We start from the raw sequence: 15,786 nt of genomic DNA, 5'->3' as shown, positions 1-15,786 counted from the left end.
CAATATATTTTCCGGTATCCAGTTCTCTTTGTTAACCTGACACCTCGCCTCAACGGACGCTAGTATGTAGACAGTAGTAGCCAGTAGTGAGAAGGGCTTGGTTGCTTAGGCAAACTGGAGAAACTTGTCAAACCAGATTCTGTTATTTCTGATATCTGAGTGTGTAAACTACATTTCAATGTCAAAGTTTACGTTTGCCTTGTATCATTTCCTCGCGTGTTTCAAATATATTCATGTCACATTAAAAAACATGGGATTTCATTTGAAATAATATACAAAACCTGTGCTCAGGTACTTTAGGGACCGTATTGCTTCCCCCCCGGTTTAGTTAAATTGAGAGGATCCCTTAGCTTTTATTGTAACCGGAAATTACGTTGGGGCAGTCTAGCATGAAAAAACGCGATAATTGTTATTGTTAGCAAGCTAGCAGATACATTACAGAGGCACAATATGACAGATTGCTAACGTTAACGTACTACAAGTGAACGACTGTGTTATTACGACTGTATAACGGTGCGTGTACCATTGATTGTGTGCGAGGGAATCTTGATGTAGAGTTATGAGTGACGGCAGTAACGTACACAGAGTATTCGTCTTTGGTATTAGCTAACGTTAGCTAGCTAGTTAATCTAGCTAGCTAACGTTAGCTTGTTAGCAGCTATCTTAGCCAGCTAGAGGGGTATGCAGTTGTGTTAGCTAGTAGCTGGCTAACGTGTCATAAAAAACGTCGATTATAACTAGCTAACGTTATGCCACCCGAGCTACCTGGTGAATTTTCTCTGCATTCTGTTAAGTAACTTTAGCAGTGGTTATTAGATGTCAGTTTCTGACAATTGCATCAAATCGCACTTGCTTTGCAAAGCTTTATTTTAGTGGCTGGATTAACACAGGCTTCGTACAGTTGACCCAAGACATCGCCAACCACACACTGCTAGCCAGTTACAATCGTCTAAACTATTATGATATTTTGCGTGCATGAAAGTTTCCACACTTCCCTCAACAAGTATCAAGATGCCTACCCTAGATTCCCATAAGTCTCATTCTCTGAACGCAGCTGTCTCTGGCAACTTGCATGTTGTCCACACCCCAATGTCATTTAGTATCTATCCTGTGCCGTTTTGAAGACACCTAAACAAATATCCTCATTTTGACCATTGCAGATTACAGAGATGGAAGACGGAAATATGAACGACACTACACCCACAGCCAAGAACCACTCGAGTTCACACCACTTGCAGAGTAAGATGCCTTACAGCCAGGAGACACCACCTAGCATATCTTTGTCAGTGTCTTTTAGAATTGTCTTACATGCCTAAATGTGTATTACTCTTTACTTGCATTTATAAGGATGGGAATGCATGCGGTATGCTGCCTGAATTTTTTAATTGTACTGTTCTCTCCTCTCCAGCTCCCAAGAACGAGGACGCTTATGAAATCTCAATCCCCTATGAGGAGAACAACTATGAACAGCAAGGCTTTTTCAACCAGAATGAACAAAGCTTTGACGGTGAATGTCAAAATCCGAACAAACGCTTCTTTATTTTCCAGCCTCCCCGTATTTGCATTGATCTCTAACCCCTGACCTCTCCCGCGCCCTCCTCAGAGTCCCCTCCCCCGGCAGGCCCCCCTGCGGTGAGCAGCTCCTACCTGCTCATCACCAACCTGCGGACGCAGCTGCAGATCTCCCTGGAGAAGAACTCGTGGCTGCAGAAACGGATCGAGGACCTGGAGGAGGAGAGGGACTTCCTCCGGTGCCAGCTAGACCGCTTCATCTTCTCCACCAAGACCCAGGGATCGGGTCAGAGCCAGTACAGCAACGGTGAGTCTGGGGGTGGAGGTGGGGAGAGCCTGTGTGTGGAGGTGATCCTGGGGGTGGAGGTGAGTCTGGGGGTGGAGGTGAGCCTGGGGGTGGAGGTGAGCCTGGGGGTGGAGGTGAGTCTGGGGGTGGAGGTGAGCCTGGGGGTGGAGGTGAGTCTGGGGGTGGAGGTGAGTCTGGGGGTGGAGGTGAGCCTGGGGGTGGAGGTGAGTCTGGGGGTGGAGGTGGATGTGAGCCTGGGGGTGGAGGTGAGCCTGGGGGTGGAGGTGAGTCTGGGGGTGGAGGTGAGTCTGGGGGTGGAGGTGAGCCTGGGGGTGGAGGTGAGTCTGGGGGTGGAGGTGAGTCTGGGGGTGGAGGTGAGCCTGGGGGTGGAGGTGAGTCTGGGGGTGGAGGTGAGTCTGGGGGTGGAGGTGAGCCTGGGGGTGGAGGTGGGGAGAGCCGGGGCTAGAACCTGTACAGTACATAGTAATCAACAGCGTACATTAAAAACATGACTATAAATATGTCAACAGCACACATTAAAAACATGACTATAAATATGTCGGTATTAGCTTAAAGCTAATTTTCAACTGTATATATATATATATACAGCCAACGGGTGTTTAGGTATCTGTCTTCCTTCCTCTCCTCCTACAGGTTATGAGTCGAGGCGTTTTTCCTGGAGGGGCAGGAGAGAGACGGACCGTCCCGCAGGTAAGGACAGCTATGTCCCCCTGACCCTGCCTGGCCCTTGTTTTCGTGAGTGCACTCAGTTAATGCGCATACTTGGTTTACATTGCTGTCACTATCGCGTCTCGCCTCATCGCCCCTGTCGTCCATCTTGTGGGTTTCCACCCTTTCAGAGCAGAAATCCGACTCGCAGCACTTGGTCTCGCGTCAGCTATTCCAACGAAGACCCGGCCCGGCTTCCATGACGCCTCCCAAGAACCACGCCCCCAGCCCGATAGCCAGTCAGATCGCCTCCATGAGCGCCATGTTCAGCCCGGGGGCGTCCCAGGCGCTGCTCCAGGCCCATGGGAGTGGCGGGGGGTCGGGCAGCAGACAGATCATGAACGACATGACGGCGCACAGCAGCGCAGGACCAGGTAACCACTCAGACAATAAACTATGTGTGTGTGTGTGTGTATTTATGTGTATGTGTGTGTGTGTGTGTGTGTGTGTGTGTGTGTGTGTGTGTGTGTGTGTGTGTGTGTGTGTGTGTGTGTATGTATGTATGTATGTGTGTGTGTGTGTGTGTGTGTACCAAGGTTATAATAGTTTTGCTTTTTTCATTAGTTTTTATTTTTATATCGTTTTAACTTTTTGTTTTCAATTTCAGTTTAGTTTTGATTAGTTTTAAAGCAGGTTTGCTAGTTTAGTTTAGTTTTAATTTTTTTGAAAATGCTTAGTTTTAGTTTAGTTTTTATTAGTTTCAGTATCAGTTTCAGTTTTTTTTCTTCTGCGCTAGCCTCGTGAGACCATCTTTTCTCACGTTGTTTCACTCCGTGTGAAACAAACCATCTGGCGCACGTCAGGTTACTTCTGCGCAGGGGCACAGCTAAAGAAAATGGAGTATAGATTTCATATCCACCCAAAATACTAGGCTTATGTATGAAATGAAAAAGACTAAAACTAAGGACATTTTCTCAATAATTTTAGTTTATTTTAGTTAGTTTTGTAAACACACAATACAGTTTTAGTTAGTTATCGTTTTTTTGTAAAGTCTAGTTTTTATTTTTATTTCAGTTAACTAAAATGTTTTTTCACACCTAGTTTTCGTTTTTTAGTTAGTTTTCGTTAACTATAATAACCTTGGTGTGTACGTATGTACTGTGTGTGTGTGTGTGTATGTTTGTGTGCGTGCGTGTATGTATGTATGGTAAATCAAACTTTACTTAGTATAGTATATTTCATACACAGAGGCAACACAATGCGCTTTACAGAGAGCAATGAGGGGGTGGGCATAGGTCCCATTTATGTAATAGGATTGTGTGCATCATGTGTTATGTAATCATGTCATGTAATCTCTGAAGACTTTGATAATGGGGGAAAAAGGTGGGAAAAAAAGAAAGTACATTTTGCTATTCTGTTCCGCTTGTCTCAGTGGGTCTGGTCGCTGACTGGAAAGACATTTTTAACGTTATGCCCTCGTATTCGCGGCCCAGATTCCCTCTCCCTCCTGGGAGGGGCTGAGGACTTCCTGGAGCAGGACAACTACATGAACGAGGAGGAGATGATACAGGGGGAGGAAGTGATGTCAGAGGGCATGAACAGCAACACGCACCCGCTGAAGAGGAGACGGATGTTCCAGGCTCCCAGGGAGCGGCAGAGGGGTGAGGGACGCTCCGATAGCTTCCTTTCACTCTCACTCTTCTAGAAACCCTCCTGACTCCCCTTCGAGAAGCACTAGCCAATATTTTCATTTCAAACCTTTATTTATACTCGTAAAGTACTGAGGGTTCCCTCATTTACATTTTTGACGAGTTCACACAGATACACAAATAACAACAGAACAAATACAATATACAATAGTAATAATTAGGAATGCACTGATTGCAAAGGTCTGGGCCGATGCCGATGTTTAAAATAAGAATCCAGCTGATGCCGATGTTTATTTTATTTTATTTTTATTCCCCCTTTTGTGCCAGGGAAACAAAGAAATTATGCCTGCTTTTCAAATGGCCAGTTAGATTTGATCTGTTAAAATCCTTGGCTGTAGTACCTCCTCTTGAAATGTCACTTGAACAAGTTTTACAAGTTGCATAGTGCATATCTTTGTCTGAGATGGTGAAATATCCCCACACAGCCGACATTTTTATTTCACTTTAATTTGAAAGCAAACTACACATGCGTTTGTGGCGTTACGTCACGGATCTTCTCCGAATCTGCAGCTTGGTAGGCTACGTTTTGCAACAAAAAAAAGCAGTAATTGTTGCGACATAACACCGGCCACTACCATCGGTGAATGTCATTTTATTTTGCCGATGGGCCGATGGCAGTCCACAATGCATCGGTGCATCCCTAGTAATAATAATAATAATTATTATTATTATTATTAAAAACAATTACAGGCCAAAGTAAAAATGCCAAGAGCCAAGGATTGAAACTCTGTGACTGAAGGAAGAACCTCAAGCTTTAGAGTCTGTTGTAGAGAATTCCAGGTATGAGGAGCATCATGGACAAAAGCAGATCTAGCGAGTTCAGAATGCACACAAGGAATATGACATGATATGAAAGCTATGTACTGTAGTCACTCACATCGCGTTCATTTACCCCCTGTTACCCCGTCCAAAGACCTCCTGACCGACCTCTTAACCCCGCCCTCTCCTGTTCTGCAGTGAAAGACGCCGCTGGGGTCCTGTTCCGCTATAAGAAGATCCTGCTGACCTACCAGCGTCTGAAGAACATGTCCAAGGCCTTCCAGATCCACGGGGTTGACCGGAACACCGTGGCCTCCACCACGCCCATCGCCGAGCTGCTGCTGGTGGCCCCGGAGAAGGTGGCGGAGGTGGGGGAGTTTGACCCGTCCAAGGAGAAGCTGCTGGACTACGCCCGGCGCTGCTACGTGGCCCTGGACGAGGAAACGCTGAGCAGGGTGCAGGCGCTGAAGAAGAACAACCTGCTGCTCCCCATCTCCTACAGGTTCAGACAGGTTCAGGTTCAGGAGAGCGTGGGGCAGGGGGAGGTGTTCAGGGCGGGGGCCGCGGTCCTCACTGTCTCCCCAGGACTGACGCTACAGCGGGTGGGGGGCGGGCGTCCCGCTGAGGCCAACCTGCTCAGCTCCCAGGTACGGTGATCCGGGCCGTCACCGTGTCACTGTGACCAGGCTGGGAGTGCCAGCTCCATGGGGACCAAGAGGAGGAACCTTTTTTTCACTTCAAATCCTCCCGTGGCTGAGTGACATGCTCATGAGGTTCAGAATGTTGTGGAAGGACAAGGATATGTGTGTTTGTTTGAAAGTGTTGGCTATGTAGGGGATGATCAAACACGGGCCCTTAGTCCACGCCACCGCTGGTTTCCCCTCTCCAAACTTATGAAATGATTGGCTAGAGATTTTATTCTGAATCAGACCCCAACTAGAGTGTTAGAAAACCTAGCCTGGTATGACCATCCCGATCTCGCGAGCTCACTGCTTCGCTCCGCAATATCGGTCTGGCCTTCGCCCCATAGAGAGCGATTTCGTGGGCGGGGGTACTTGCCTTGACAGACAAACACCTTCAGCCAATCAGCGTTCAGCAAACTTTTGCCAAATCCAGTCGGAAGAACGGCAAACAGTCTTTTCCACCGAGAAACTCTGCTAGTGCATACTCTTGTTCTTGTTTAAGTGTTGTGATTAAGTCTATTTCTGCAATAACTGCACTTATAGCTGCGTTTATTCTTCTAACGTTAACGTTACCACTCGTTGCTTTGGAAGCCGCCATGTTTGTTTAGCGAGCGGCAGGGATAAGAACCAATCAGGGTCTGCTTTCCACTGTGGTACGGAACAGCAGGTAAAACGCAGTCCCTGATTGGCCCGATATGGTCTGGATTTTGGGATAATCGCTCTGGAGGAGGCAGCGGCCAGACCGTTCTGCGTAAGTGAAACAGAATGTGAGCTCGCGAGAACGGAATGGTCGTACCAGGCTAAGAAAACCAGCCATGAAGCCAACAACAGCCTGAATTTAAGTAGCCCTCACTAGTTTAAAAGCCAGGGTCATGACCCATGGCATTCCTTATTTTAAACCGAGTTTAAGTGCAATTTTTACACTAAGCTAAAGCTTATTTTCTCAACAGCAGATGGAGCTTGCATTTAAAGAGACCTTATTACTGTACTCATACTGCAGCAGAGTTATTTCCATAGCTCTCATCGAGCACCATGCATGAAGGGTTTCTGCTGGGGATTTCTAAATATTGGTAAAGGCAGTATTGATAGTGATGCAGTTGATACTATTTTGGAAAAGGTTGCTGAGTATTTGAAGTGAAATTATCTTTTTTGTGCTTTTGAAGTTTAAAGTTTCACCCTTTGTGTCTTCATATAGTGTGGCACTCCACAACACACTGTCTTCGTGTGCAAATGGTGTTGCACTCCACAACACACTCTGCAGAACAAATATAGATCATATTTATTTATAGAAAGCTTGGATATCATTCCTTTTCATATATTATTTTGTCTTATTGTACGCCCTCATCAATTATTTATGCCGATATACAAACAAATCTAAGTATAGGAAGAATGTGGAATGTGACAGTAATCTGACCCTTTTACACTCTGACCCGGTCAGGTTTGAATCCTCCTGGTCAGGTTTGAATCATCTGACTCTGGTCAGGTATGAATCATCTGACTCTGGTCAGGTTTGAATCCGCCTGGTCAGGTTTGAATCCTCTGGTCAGGGTTGAATCCTCCAGTCAATTGCATTATTTTCTTTTCTTGGTTCAGGCTGAAAGAAGTAGAGGAATCCCTTAAAGGAAACTGGCTCCACTACAAACTGAATATATCAGAGTTACCCCACGGTGTTGTCCAAATGCAATTAAGAGTAAACAGGAAATGCTTGCTTTCCTGCGTTGTTTGCTTCATAATGACAGAGCTAGCTGCTACTGTTTGCTTCATAATGACAGAGCTAGCTGCTACTGTTTGCTTTGGATAGAAGATGGGAACAATTGTGGAAAACGTGCTACTAAAAGGCTTATCTGTTGTACCATGATGATACACATTTTTTCTTGCACCAGAAGTTATAACATGTCACCGAGACACCGAGTCTGAGGTGTAGTGCTGTGTAATATTATATTCCCTTTGTACTGTACAAGAAAGTCACAGTATGTTTCTTATTTTTTATTATACTGTAAGTATGTTTTGTACAGTTATGTACACAATGTGCTCAGAATTTTGCTTACTCTTCTATTATGTGAATGCTTGGATCTGACAAAGATGTTTTAAAGAGCGTCGTTTTATTTACAAATTGTTCAGTGTAGATTTTTATCAACATTCACAAGGTGGTTTGTCGGCCACCTGCTTTTAGGCCTAGTTCTCACCAATGCATGTGAAATGAGCTCTTTACATCCTTGGATTTTGACAAATTGTTATTTAAATCAATTGAATAAGACCAGGATAATTGGTTATTGTGTATGATTGTGTTATATTGTGTTTATATTGTATAATGGTACAGATAACCAGTGCGATCCCCTGACTGTTCAAACTAGGCAATTGTGTGAAAGGTTACCCCTCACAACATGTCTTAGTCACCTCACTTTAACATGCAGGGAAATGTCTCAATATTTACAGATCTGCTGAACTCACATCACATTCAGCATGCTTAATACGGGTCAGAGTCTTTTGTTCGCCTTTTGAGCAACAATCCTGTAATGAACACAGTACAACTTGATGAAGTTGCAGATTCAAGCCTGCACACAGCATTTTAAAAAAGTTTAATATTTTAATTTCTCTTTAAGAATCACGAGTAGTAGCCAATATATATGAGCGAGTAAGCTGTATGTGTCACTGAAAACAGAAAATGTGTTGTTGATTATACCAGTTCTGTAAAGACTGAAATGCAATTAAAGCATTTGATTTCGTACAAAATAATGGCTTTACTTTATTATGCGAACATGCTGGGCGGAGAGTAATATTTCTGGTCATGTGCATATATATATGTATGTAAAAAATATATTAAAATATAGATATATGCATAGATATATGCATATATATATATATATGCATATATCTATGCATTCCAATTTTAATATATTTTTACATATACATACATACATACATACATAAATACATACATAATACTGTTGAGTGAGTATACACTAGATTTGATAGAGATAGCCTTACTTATATGATTATTAAACTGTTTCCAATGCTTTCTCACCCCCATAGAATTATTGTCAATATTATGGTTGCATGATGTCTTCCGTTCATTGGAGAATGAAAGGTCAACCGTGGAAGAGTTTCCTGGGTCACAGGCTGCCTGGTAGACGGAGAGGAAGAAGCGGACACACCGAATTCACAGCTGTCGTTTGTTCTCGTGTTAAATCATTTGGAAAACATACATTTGGATCACCCAAGCCATCAACGGCACCTGGGTGTTCCGCGTAGCGACCTTTGGATGAACACTTTGCTTACCAACTAGTTATTAATCAATCGATTTAGCTAGTCAGCTAGCTGCTAGCTAGTTGGCTACCACGACTGGGTTCTCCGAGAGCAGGCCCAACCTCCCGGACTGCTTTATCAGGCTAACCAGCTAGCCCGCACGGACACGTTTTCTTGTTCAATGTTTTTGTCTGCTCTCTGTGCAAACAAAGGCCATATTATCATAGTTAACGTTGTTCTTTCTCGGTTTGCATAACAGGTGGCAAGTTTATCCCTTGCTAATCTGTTAAATGAGCATTTTGCTCGGTAGCTATCCAACTAAACAAGTGTGTCGTTCACTTTCTCGCTAGCTTGCAGGCTAGCCACCGTGCTAACGTTACCTTCCCGTCCAGTCCACGCTTGACGTGATCAGGTCGAGGCTAGCTTTAGTGTGCTAGCAAGCTAACAAATAACGGAAATGTCGGATTTTGACGAATTCGAGAGACAGCTGTCTGAAAACAAACAAGGTATTATATGTATGTATCTATCTACTCATCTAGTTGTGAATGGATTGCGTGCTAGCTGGCGCGCTCGTCCAGATTGAAGCGGCGTAGTACCGTTAGCCAGATAGCAAGATAGCAGCCTAACGCGGGCCAGACTTTAGGATGCGGCGGCTGCATCCGTAGAGCTAGCTAGCCTAGACTCGCATTTGGTTAGTTAACCGCCTACTTGGTTACATTTAAGACGGCGCCTAGTTTACAGTTTATTATATTATACCTCTATTGTGTAAGTGATTTTGTTGGAAAAACTCCTTGTTCTTGAATGTAGGCCTAGTACTACTTAGCTAACATTAGATAGCTTTGCTCCTCCCTTTGCCTTTTAACGTTAGCTGGCTAGCTAGATTTGAATCCGTCTCAACCATTCCCATCTATGTTCCTTCCCGCAGCGGAGAGAGACAAGGAGAACCGGCACCACCGCCGCTCCCCCTCTCGCAGCCGCAGCAGAGAGAGGAAGAGGAGAAGCCGGGACCGGGACAGACGCAGCAGGGATCGCCGGGCCGACAGCAAGGAGCGGAGACCGAGACGCAGGTTTGTCACTAAACTCAGCTACTTGCCAGTACTGGACTCTTCATACAGTGTTGTTGAGCAATGCCATTTTACCCAAGTGCATTAGCTGTGTGCAGGCTTCGCTTCCAACCAAAGCCCTAACCCCCAACCCACCTGCTGCCACATCTGTTCCTCTTCACTGATTTATTTATTTTATTTTATTTAGTTGGACTTAAGTTTATTTCAGGGACAACATACAAATACATTAGTCTCCTTAGAGAGAAGATGCATTGTACTAGCTAGATTATAGCTTTTGCTATTTTCCATCTCCGACTCAATTTAATTGGCAATTCATGCATGTAGATGCATGCAGATACATATGGATTGACTTTCACTAGCGCTATCTTAGTTGTTGCATGTGCTGTTAATGTTTTGTGGTTCTCATTAATGCATGCACTGATCTCCATACCATTGATATCACTCCAGTACTGAGTGATGGCATTGGAGCACAATGTCTTTACCCAGTGGAACAGGCTAGATCTGACAGTCTGATTCAATGCAAACGGACCCTAACACTTAACTTTTCTCCTGGAGCTGTAAGGATTTTAAAGGTTTTAGCTTTATGGCCCCAGCTCAGCTTCTGATTGGCTGTGAGTGTTTGCTGCGTTGCTAATGCCTGTATATCTAGCAGCCTCATCTTACACTTACAGGATGCTGCTAAGGGTGAACAGGTAGGGATTGGTTTGGATTTGTCCAATGACTTAATTACCCGGAATGGCCCACAGAATCATGATAAGAATTGGTTGGAATCTAATTCTATGGCGTGGAACTGTTTATGAGCATCAATGTTTGGTTGGAGTGAAATGTTGAACCCCTTCCAATGTCATTTCAGCTCACCAACAATCAACCCACCCCAAGAGATTGCTGTAAGGTAATACAGCAAACTAACACAGAGCCTGTTTCTGCATCATCCAATCACTCCACTAGTGATCTTCCTTTGATTCCGTGCACTCTGCACTCAGTAGACTTAACTCTTCAGACAGTCGTTTGGGAAGGTTTTACCATCCAAGGTTGTGTGTACCTTGTTATTCGCAAAATCAAGTTTCATGAGCTTACTCTGGAAATGACGCTCGAGTAGAAAGAGCACCACCACACTTATATCCCCTCTGAAGATTTGCGCCGATTCGAAAAGGTTCATAACACAAGAGTTTCTAATTTTAGAGTAACGGGAAGTAACCAGTGTTTCTCTGGGTCGTCTAGAGAGCCCAGCTCCCAGGGAATTAGAACTGAATGCGTGTTTATCTTGGCCCTATCTATTTATCTCTCTCTCTTTCTATTTCTCTTCTTCTCTGGTTTCACTTGTTTATCTGTGTGCTCGATGTCCCTCTGCTTCCTCCTCAGCCGCTCCCCAGCGCACCGCGAGAAGAAGAAGAACAAGGTGAAGAAGTACTGGGACGTCCCTCCGCCCGGGTTTGAGCACATCACCCCCATGCAGTACAAAGCCATGCAGGGTAAGAGGCCCCGCCTCCGCACCTCCTCTCCCCTCAGCACCTCCTCTCCTCTCCCCTCAGCACCTCCTCTCCTCTCCCCTCAGCACCTCCTCTCCTCTCCCCTCAGCACCTCCTCTCCTCTCCCCTCAGCACCTCCTCTCCTCTCCCCTTCAGCACCTCCTCTCCCCCTCAGCACCTCCTCTCCCCTTCAGCACCTCCTCTCCTCTCCCCCTCAGCACCTCCTCTCCTCTCCCCTCAGCACCTCCTCTCCTGTCCCCTTCAGCACCTCCTCTCCTCTCCCCTCCGCACCTCCTCTCCCCTCCGCACCTCCTCTCCCCTCCGCACCTCATCTCCCCTCAGCACCGCCTGTCCTCTCCCCTCCGTACCTCCTCTCCCCTCAGCACCTCCTCTCCCCTCTGCACCTCCTCTCCCTTCTGCACCTCCTCTCCCCTCAGCACCTCCTCTCTCCTCAGCACCTCCTCTCCCCTCCGCACCTCCTCTCCCCTCAGCACCTCCTCTCCCCTCCCCTCCGCACCTCCTCTCTCCTCCGCACCTCCTCTCCGCTCCGCACCTCCTCTCCGCACCTCCTCTCCTCTCCCCTCAGCACCTCCTCTCTCTCAGCACCTCCTCAGCACCTCCTGTCCCCTCAGTACCTCCTCTCCCCTCCGTACCTCCTCTCCTCTCCCCTCAGCACCTCCTCTCCCCTTCAGCACCTCCTCTCCCCCTCCGCACCTCCTCTCCCCTCCGCACCTCATCTCCCCTCCGCACCTCCTCTCCCTCTCAGCAACTCCTCTCCCCCTCAGCACCTCCTCTCCCCCTCAGCACCTCCTCTCCCCCTCAGCGCCTCCTCTCCCTTCCGCCCGGATGGACCAGCTCTGCCGTGCGACGTACACACAATCTGTAAAAGGTGAGAAGGCAACATGGCACGTCTCAATGAACCCCGTCCATGTGTTCCAGCTGCGGGCCAGATCCCGGCCACGGCGCTCCTTCCCACCATGACCCCCGACGGCCTGGCCGTGACCCCCACCCCCGTGCCCGTGGTGGGCAGCCAGATGACCCGTCAGGCCCGCCGGCTCTACGTTGGAAACATCCCCTTTGGCATCACAGAGGTCAGCAACCCGCCGGCGCTGGAGACCAAATACACAATCGGAAGCCCACAATAAACACTAACATGTCACATGTATTTGTGCAGATTTATTTAGTGTATGTATGTGTTAAGTGTCTTTTGTGCATCAGAACATGGCTTGACTACTGTCTTCTCTGTGTTTGTGTCTCCGTCTTCCTCTGCAGGAGTCCATGATGGATTTCTTCAACGCTCAGATGCGTCTGGGCGGACTCACTCAGGCCCCCGGCAACCCCGTCCTCGCCGTGCAGATCAACCAGGACAAGAACTTCGCCTTCCTGGAGGTCAGTCGCTCGTCCGCACGCACCGCCGGTCAGGTGACCGGCCAGAAACCCTGCCTGGCTGCCCCAGGAACCGAAGAACCAGAATGTAACCAGACTGTGCGTGTGCGTTGCCCTCCGTAGTTCCGCTCGGTGGACGAGACCACCCAGGCCATGGCGTTCGACGGCATCATCTTCCAGGGACAGAGCCTGAAGATCCGTCGTCCCCACGACTACCAGCCCCTCCCTGGCATGAGCGAGAACCCCAGTGTCTACGTGCCCGGTACGGACCCCACCGGCTCACCGCGTCCATAGACCCTCACCTAGGATCAGCTTGGCCCCCTCAAAACCCAACCAATCCCTGACCAGATCAGTGTTCTACCTGGGTTCCACCTCACGGTTAACCCCAGTCCGTGTCTGTTGTCTGTCCATTTGACGGTGTTGATGGCTGACCTGTTCTCTCCTTCGCAGGTGTGGTGTCCACCGTGGTGCCCGACTCTGCTCACAAGCTCTTCATCGGCGGGCTGCCCAACTACCTGAACGATGACCAGGTCAGTGTTAACCAGCTGCTGACCAGGTCACCCTGCAGCCCAGTGTGGCCAATTAGACACCACCCTATCCCAGTGGACTGGCTTTGGGGCTTCTCCTAGGGCCTAGCAGGCTTTAGATAGCCAATGCCATCTAAACGTGCACACTCAAGCGTGCACACTCAAGCTTGAAATCCTTTATGTTGTTCTTTTGTCTTTTATTTCTTTCATCCCAATTGTGTAACTTTTTATTTATTTATTTTAAATATATTGCTGGTGGTAATGTATGTTTCCCTATATTTTTTGTTATTATTTAATTGTACAGCCTAACCTGTAACCTTGGTTTTAAAAGGTGCCTTATAAATACATTTGACTTACTTGACTACTCTCTCGCGCACACACACACACACACTGCCCACTCAGCTGTTCCTCTGTGCCCAACCCTCTGTTCTGTTCCCCAGGTGAAGGAGCTGCTGACGTCGTTCGGCCCTCTCAAGGCCTTCAACCTGGTGAAGGACAGCGCCACTGGCCTGTCCAAGGGATACGCCTTCTGTGAATACGTCGACGTCAACCTCAACGACCAGGTGACCACCTCAACACGCCACTCACCACGCGCCACAGCAGCTGTAGTGCACTGAGGCCACATCGGTGTGCTGACGGTTCTGGGTTGAGTGAATTCCTGGCTCCGCCTCCTACAGTGGAGGAGAGAGTTGTAGAGTGCAGGGGAGAGTTATAAAGTGCGGGGGAGTGTTGTAAAGTGGAGGGGAGTGATGTAAAGCGGAGGGGAGTGATGTAAAGCGGAGGGGAGTGATGTAAAGCGGAGGGGAGTGATGTAAAGCGGAGGGGAGTGATGTAAAGCGGAGGGGAGTGTTGTAAAGCGGAGGGGAGAGTTGTGGAGGGGAGTGTTGAAGCATGTTTTGAGTGTTGGTGAACTTCTCTGCAGGCCATCGCTGGACTGAACGGCATGCAGCTGGGGGACAAGAAGCTTCTGGTGCAGCGGGCCAGCGTGGGCTCCAAGAACGCCACCCTGGTGAGACGGGGGGGTCACGGGGGTGGGGGGGGGTGCGGTCACCAGGGAGGGGCGGGTCACCAGGGAGGGGGGATTCCTGGTACTGTGGCTGCTTCACAACCTGCCAATCATCTCAGATTTAGCGGTGGGGGGTGGCGCCTGGGGATAAAGGTTATTGTACAATATAAACAGTTGTTTGTTGTTATTATTATTATTATGGACTGATTCCTGTTGTTATTATTGACTTTTTGATGTGGAGCATATTCTAACCTCCATTTTTCCCCCCCTGCTCTCTTCCTCCTCTCTTCTGAACCTCACGACCATCAGGAGGTTAGTACGACCCTTTTATGGCTCCATTTTCCTTTTAGCCTACAAGTCAGCTGAAGGCTGTGTGAGTGAATCACAGGTGCCCATGCAGACTAGTCTAACTCCTACCGTCCCCCTCCCCCGTCTCTCCTGTCCCCTCCCCCGTCTCTTCTCCCCCGTCCCCTCCCCCTTCTCTCCTGTCCCCTCCCCTTCTCCCCCGTCCTCGTGAGCAGACGAGTATCAACCAGACCCCGGTGACGCTGCAGGTGCCCGGTCTTATGACCAGCTCTGTGAACCAGATGGGCGGCCTGCCCACCGAGGTGCTGTGCCTCATGAACATGGTGGCCCCCGAGGAGCTGCTGGACGACGAGGAGTACGAGGAGATCGTGGAGGACGTCCGGGACGAGTGCAGCAAGTACGGCCAGGTCAAGAGCATCGAGATCCCCCGGCCCGTTGACGGCCTGGAGGTCCCCGGGACTGGCAAGGTGAGTGTGTGGGTGTGAGTGTGTGTGTGTGTGTGTGGAACGGGGTGTGTGTGTGTGGAACGGGGTGTGTGTGTTTGTGTGTGGAACAGGGTGTGTGTGTGCTGCTGGTGTAGTGCGAGTCGTCCGTCCGATCTCCATCATCACTGCTCCACTCCTCCCTCCTCTCTCTGCAGATCTTTGTGGAGTTCATGTCGGTGTTCGACTCCCAGAAGGCCATGCAGGGGCTCACAGGAAGGAAGTTTGCCAACCGGGTGGTGGTGACCAAGTACTGCGACCCCGACGCCTACCACCGCCGAGATTTCTGGTAGAGGAGGCTGGAAGACGAGATGGGGGGTGGATGTGGGATCGGGAGGGTGGGGGTGGGGGTGGGGGGGTCCTAATTGATCTTAAGCCTGAATCTTTAGACAACTTTTTAGCAGATCTGAGAGCGTCATGGTTAATGTAACCTGGCTTCTCCGAAGTTGAGGTAGTTGTTCTGTGTACAGATCTATATGAGATGTTTGACGGTCGGGCTGTGGAGAAATTAGGAATTGAGGGGGGGGGGGGGGCGGGGGGGGGGGGTTTGGGTTTCGGGGTACGACGATTTTTGAGAATTGTGTGTAGAAACAGGTAGGGGGGAGGGGTTACATGATTTTTATACTTTGTGAGGAAGGGATGTCATTTTGGGCGGGAGGGGGGTGCCAAAAATTAAGGTTTG

General features: G+C 48.2%; 2 protein-coding genes across 3 annotated transcripts; both read left to right on the top strand.

Annotated features, from left to right (window-relative positions):
- Positions 1 to 391: 391 nt before the first annotated feature.
- On the top strand, positions 392 to 5,591 carry LOC311314255 (coiled-coil domain-containing protein 106-like; the record flags this gene model as incomplete). The annotated part of the gene is made up of 8 exons (XM_084444592.1): positions 392 to 513; positions 1,161 to 1,239; positions 1,409 to 1,507; positions 1,604 to 1,819; positions 2,453 to 2,509; positions 2,659 to 2,901; positions 3,961 to 4,128; positions 5,134 to 5,591. The coding sequence occupies exons 2-8, from the start codon at positions 1,170 to 1,172 to the stop codon at positions 5,589 to 5,591; spliced, it is 1,311 nt and encodes a 436-aa protein (XP_084300718.1). The 5' UTR covers positions 392 to 513; positions 1,161 to 1,169.
- Positions 5,592 to 8,742: 3,151 nt separating this feature from the next.
- On the top strand, positions 8,743 to 15,416 carry u2af2a (U2 small nuclear RNA auxiliary factor 2a). 2 transcript variants are annotated; one of them, XM_084444821.1, is made up of 12 exons: positions 8,743 to 9,370; positions 9,790 to 9,931; positions 10,782 to 10,820; positions 11,291 to 11,400; positions 12,337 to 12,488; positions 12,670 to 12,786; positions 12,907 to 13,045; positions 13,234 to 13,313; positions 13,751 to 13,873; positions 14,233 to 14,319; positions 14,835 to 15,089; positions 15,263 to 15,416. In XM_084444821.1, the coding sequence occupies exons 1-12, from the start codon at positions 9,322 to 9,324 to the stop codon at positions 15,395 to 15,397; spliced, it is 1,428 nt and encodes a 475-aa protein (XP_084300947.1). In that variant the 5' UTR covers positions 8,743 to 9,321; the 3' UTR covers positions 15,398 to 15,416. The 2 variants fall into 2 exon arrangements, with proteins under 2 accessions (XP_084300947.1, XP_084300946.1); XM_084444820.1 differs by having other exon boundaries at positions 8,743 to 9,379.
- Positions 15,417 to 15,786: the final 370 nt, after the last annotated feature.

Source organism: Borostomias antarcticus (assembly GCF_949987555.1).
Source record: "Borostomias antarcticus genome assembly, chromosome: 10".
Taxonomy (NCBI): Eukaryota; Metazoa; Chordata; class Actinopteri; order Stomiiformes; family Stomiidae; genus Borostomias; species Borostomias antarcticus.
This window is presented reverse-complemented; position numbering and strand designations above follow the sequence as displayed.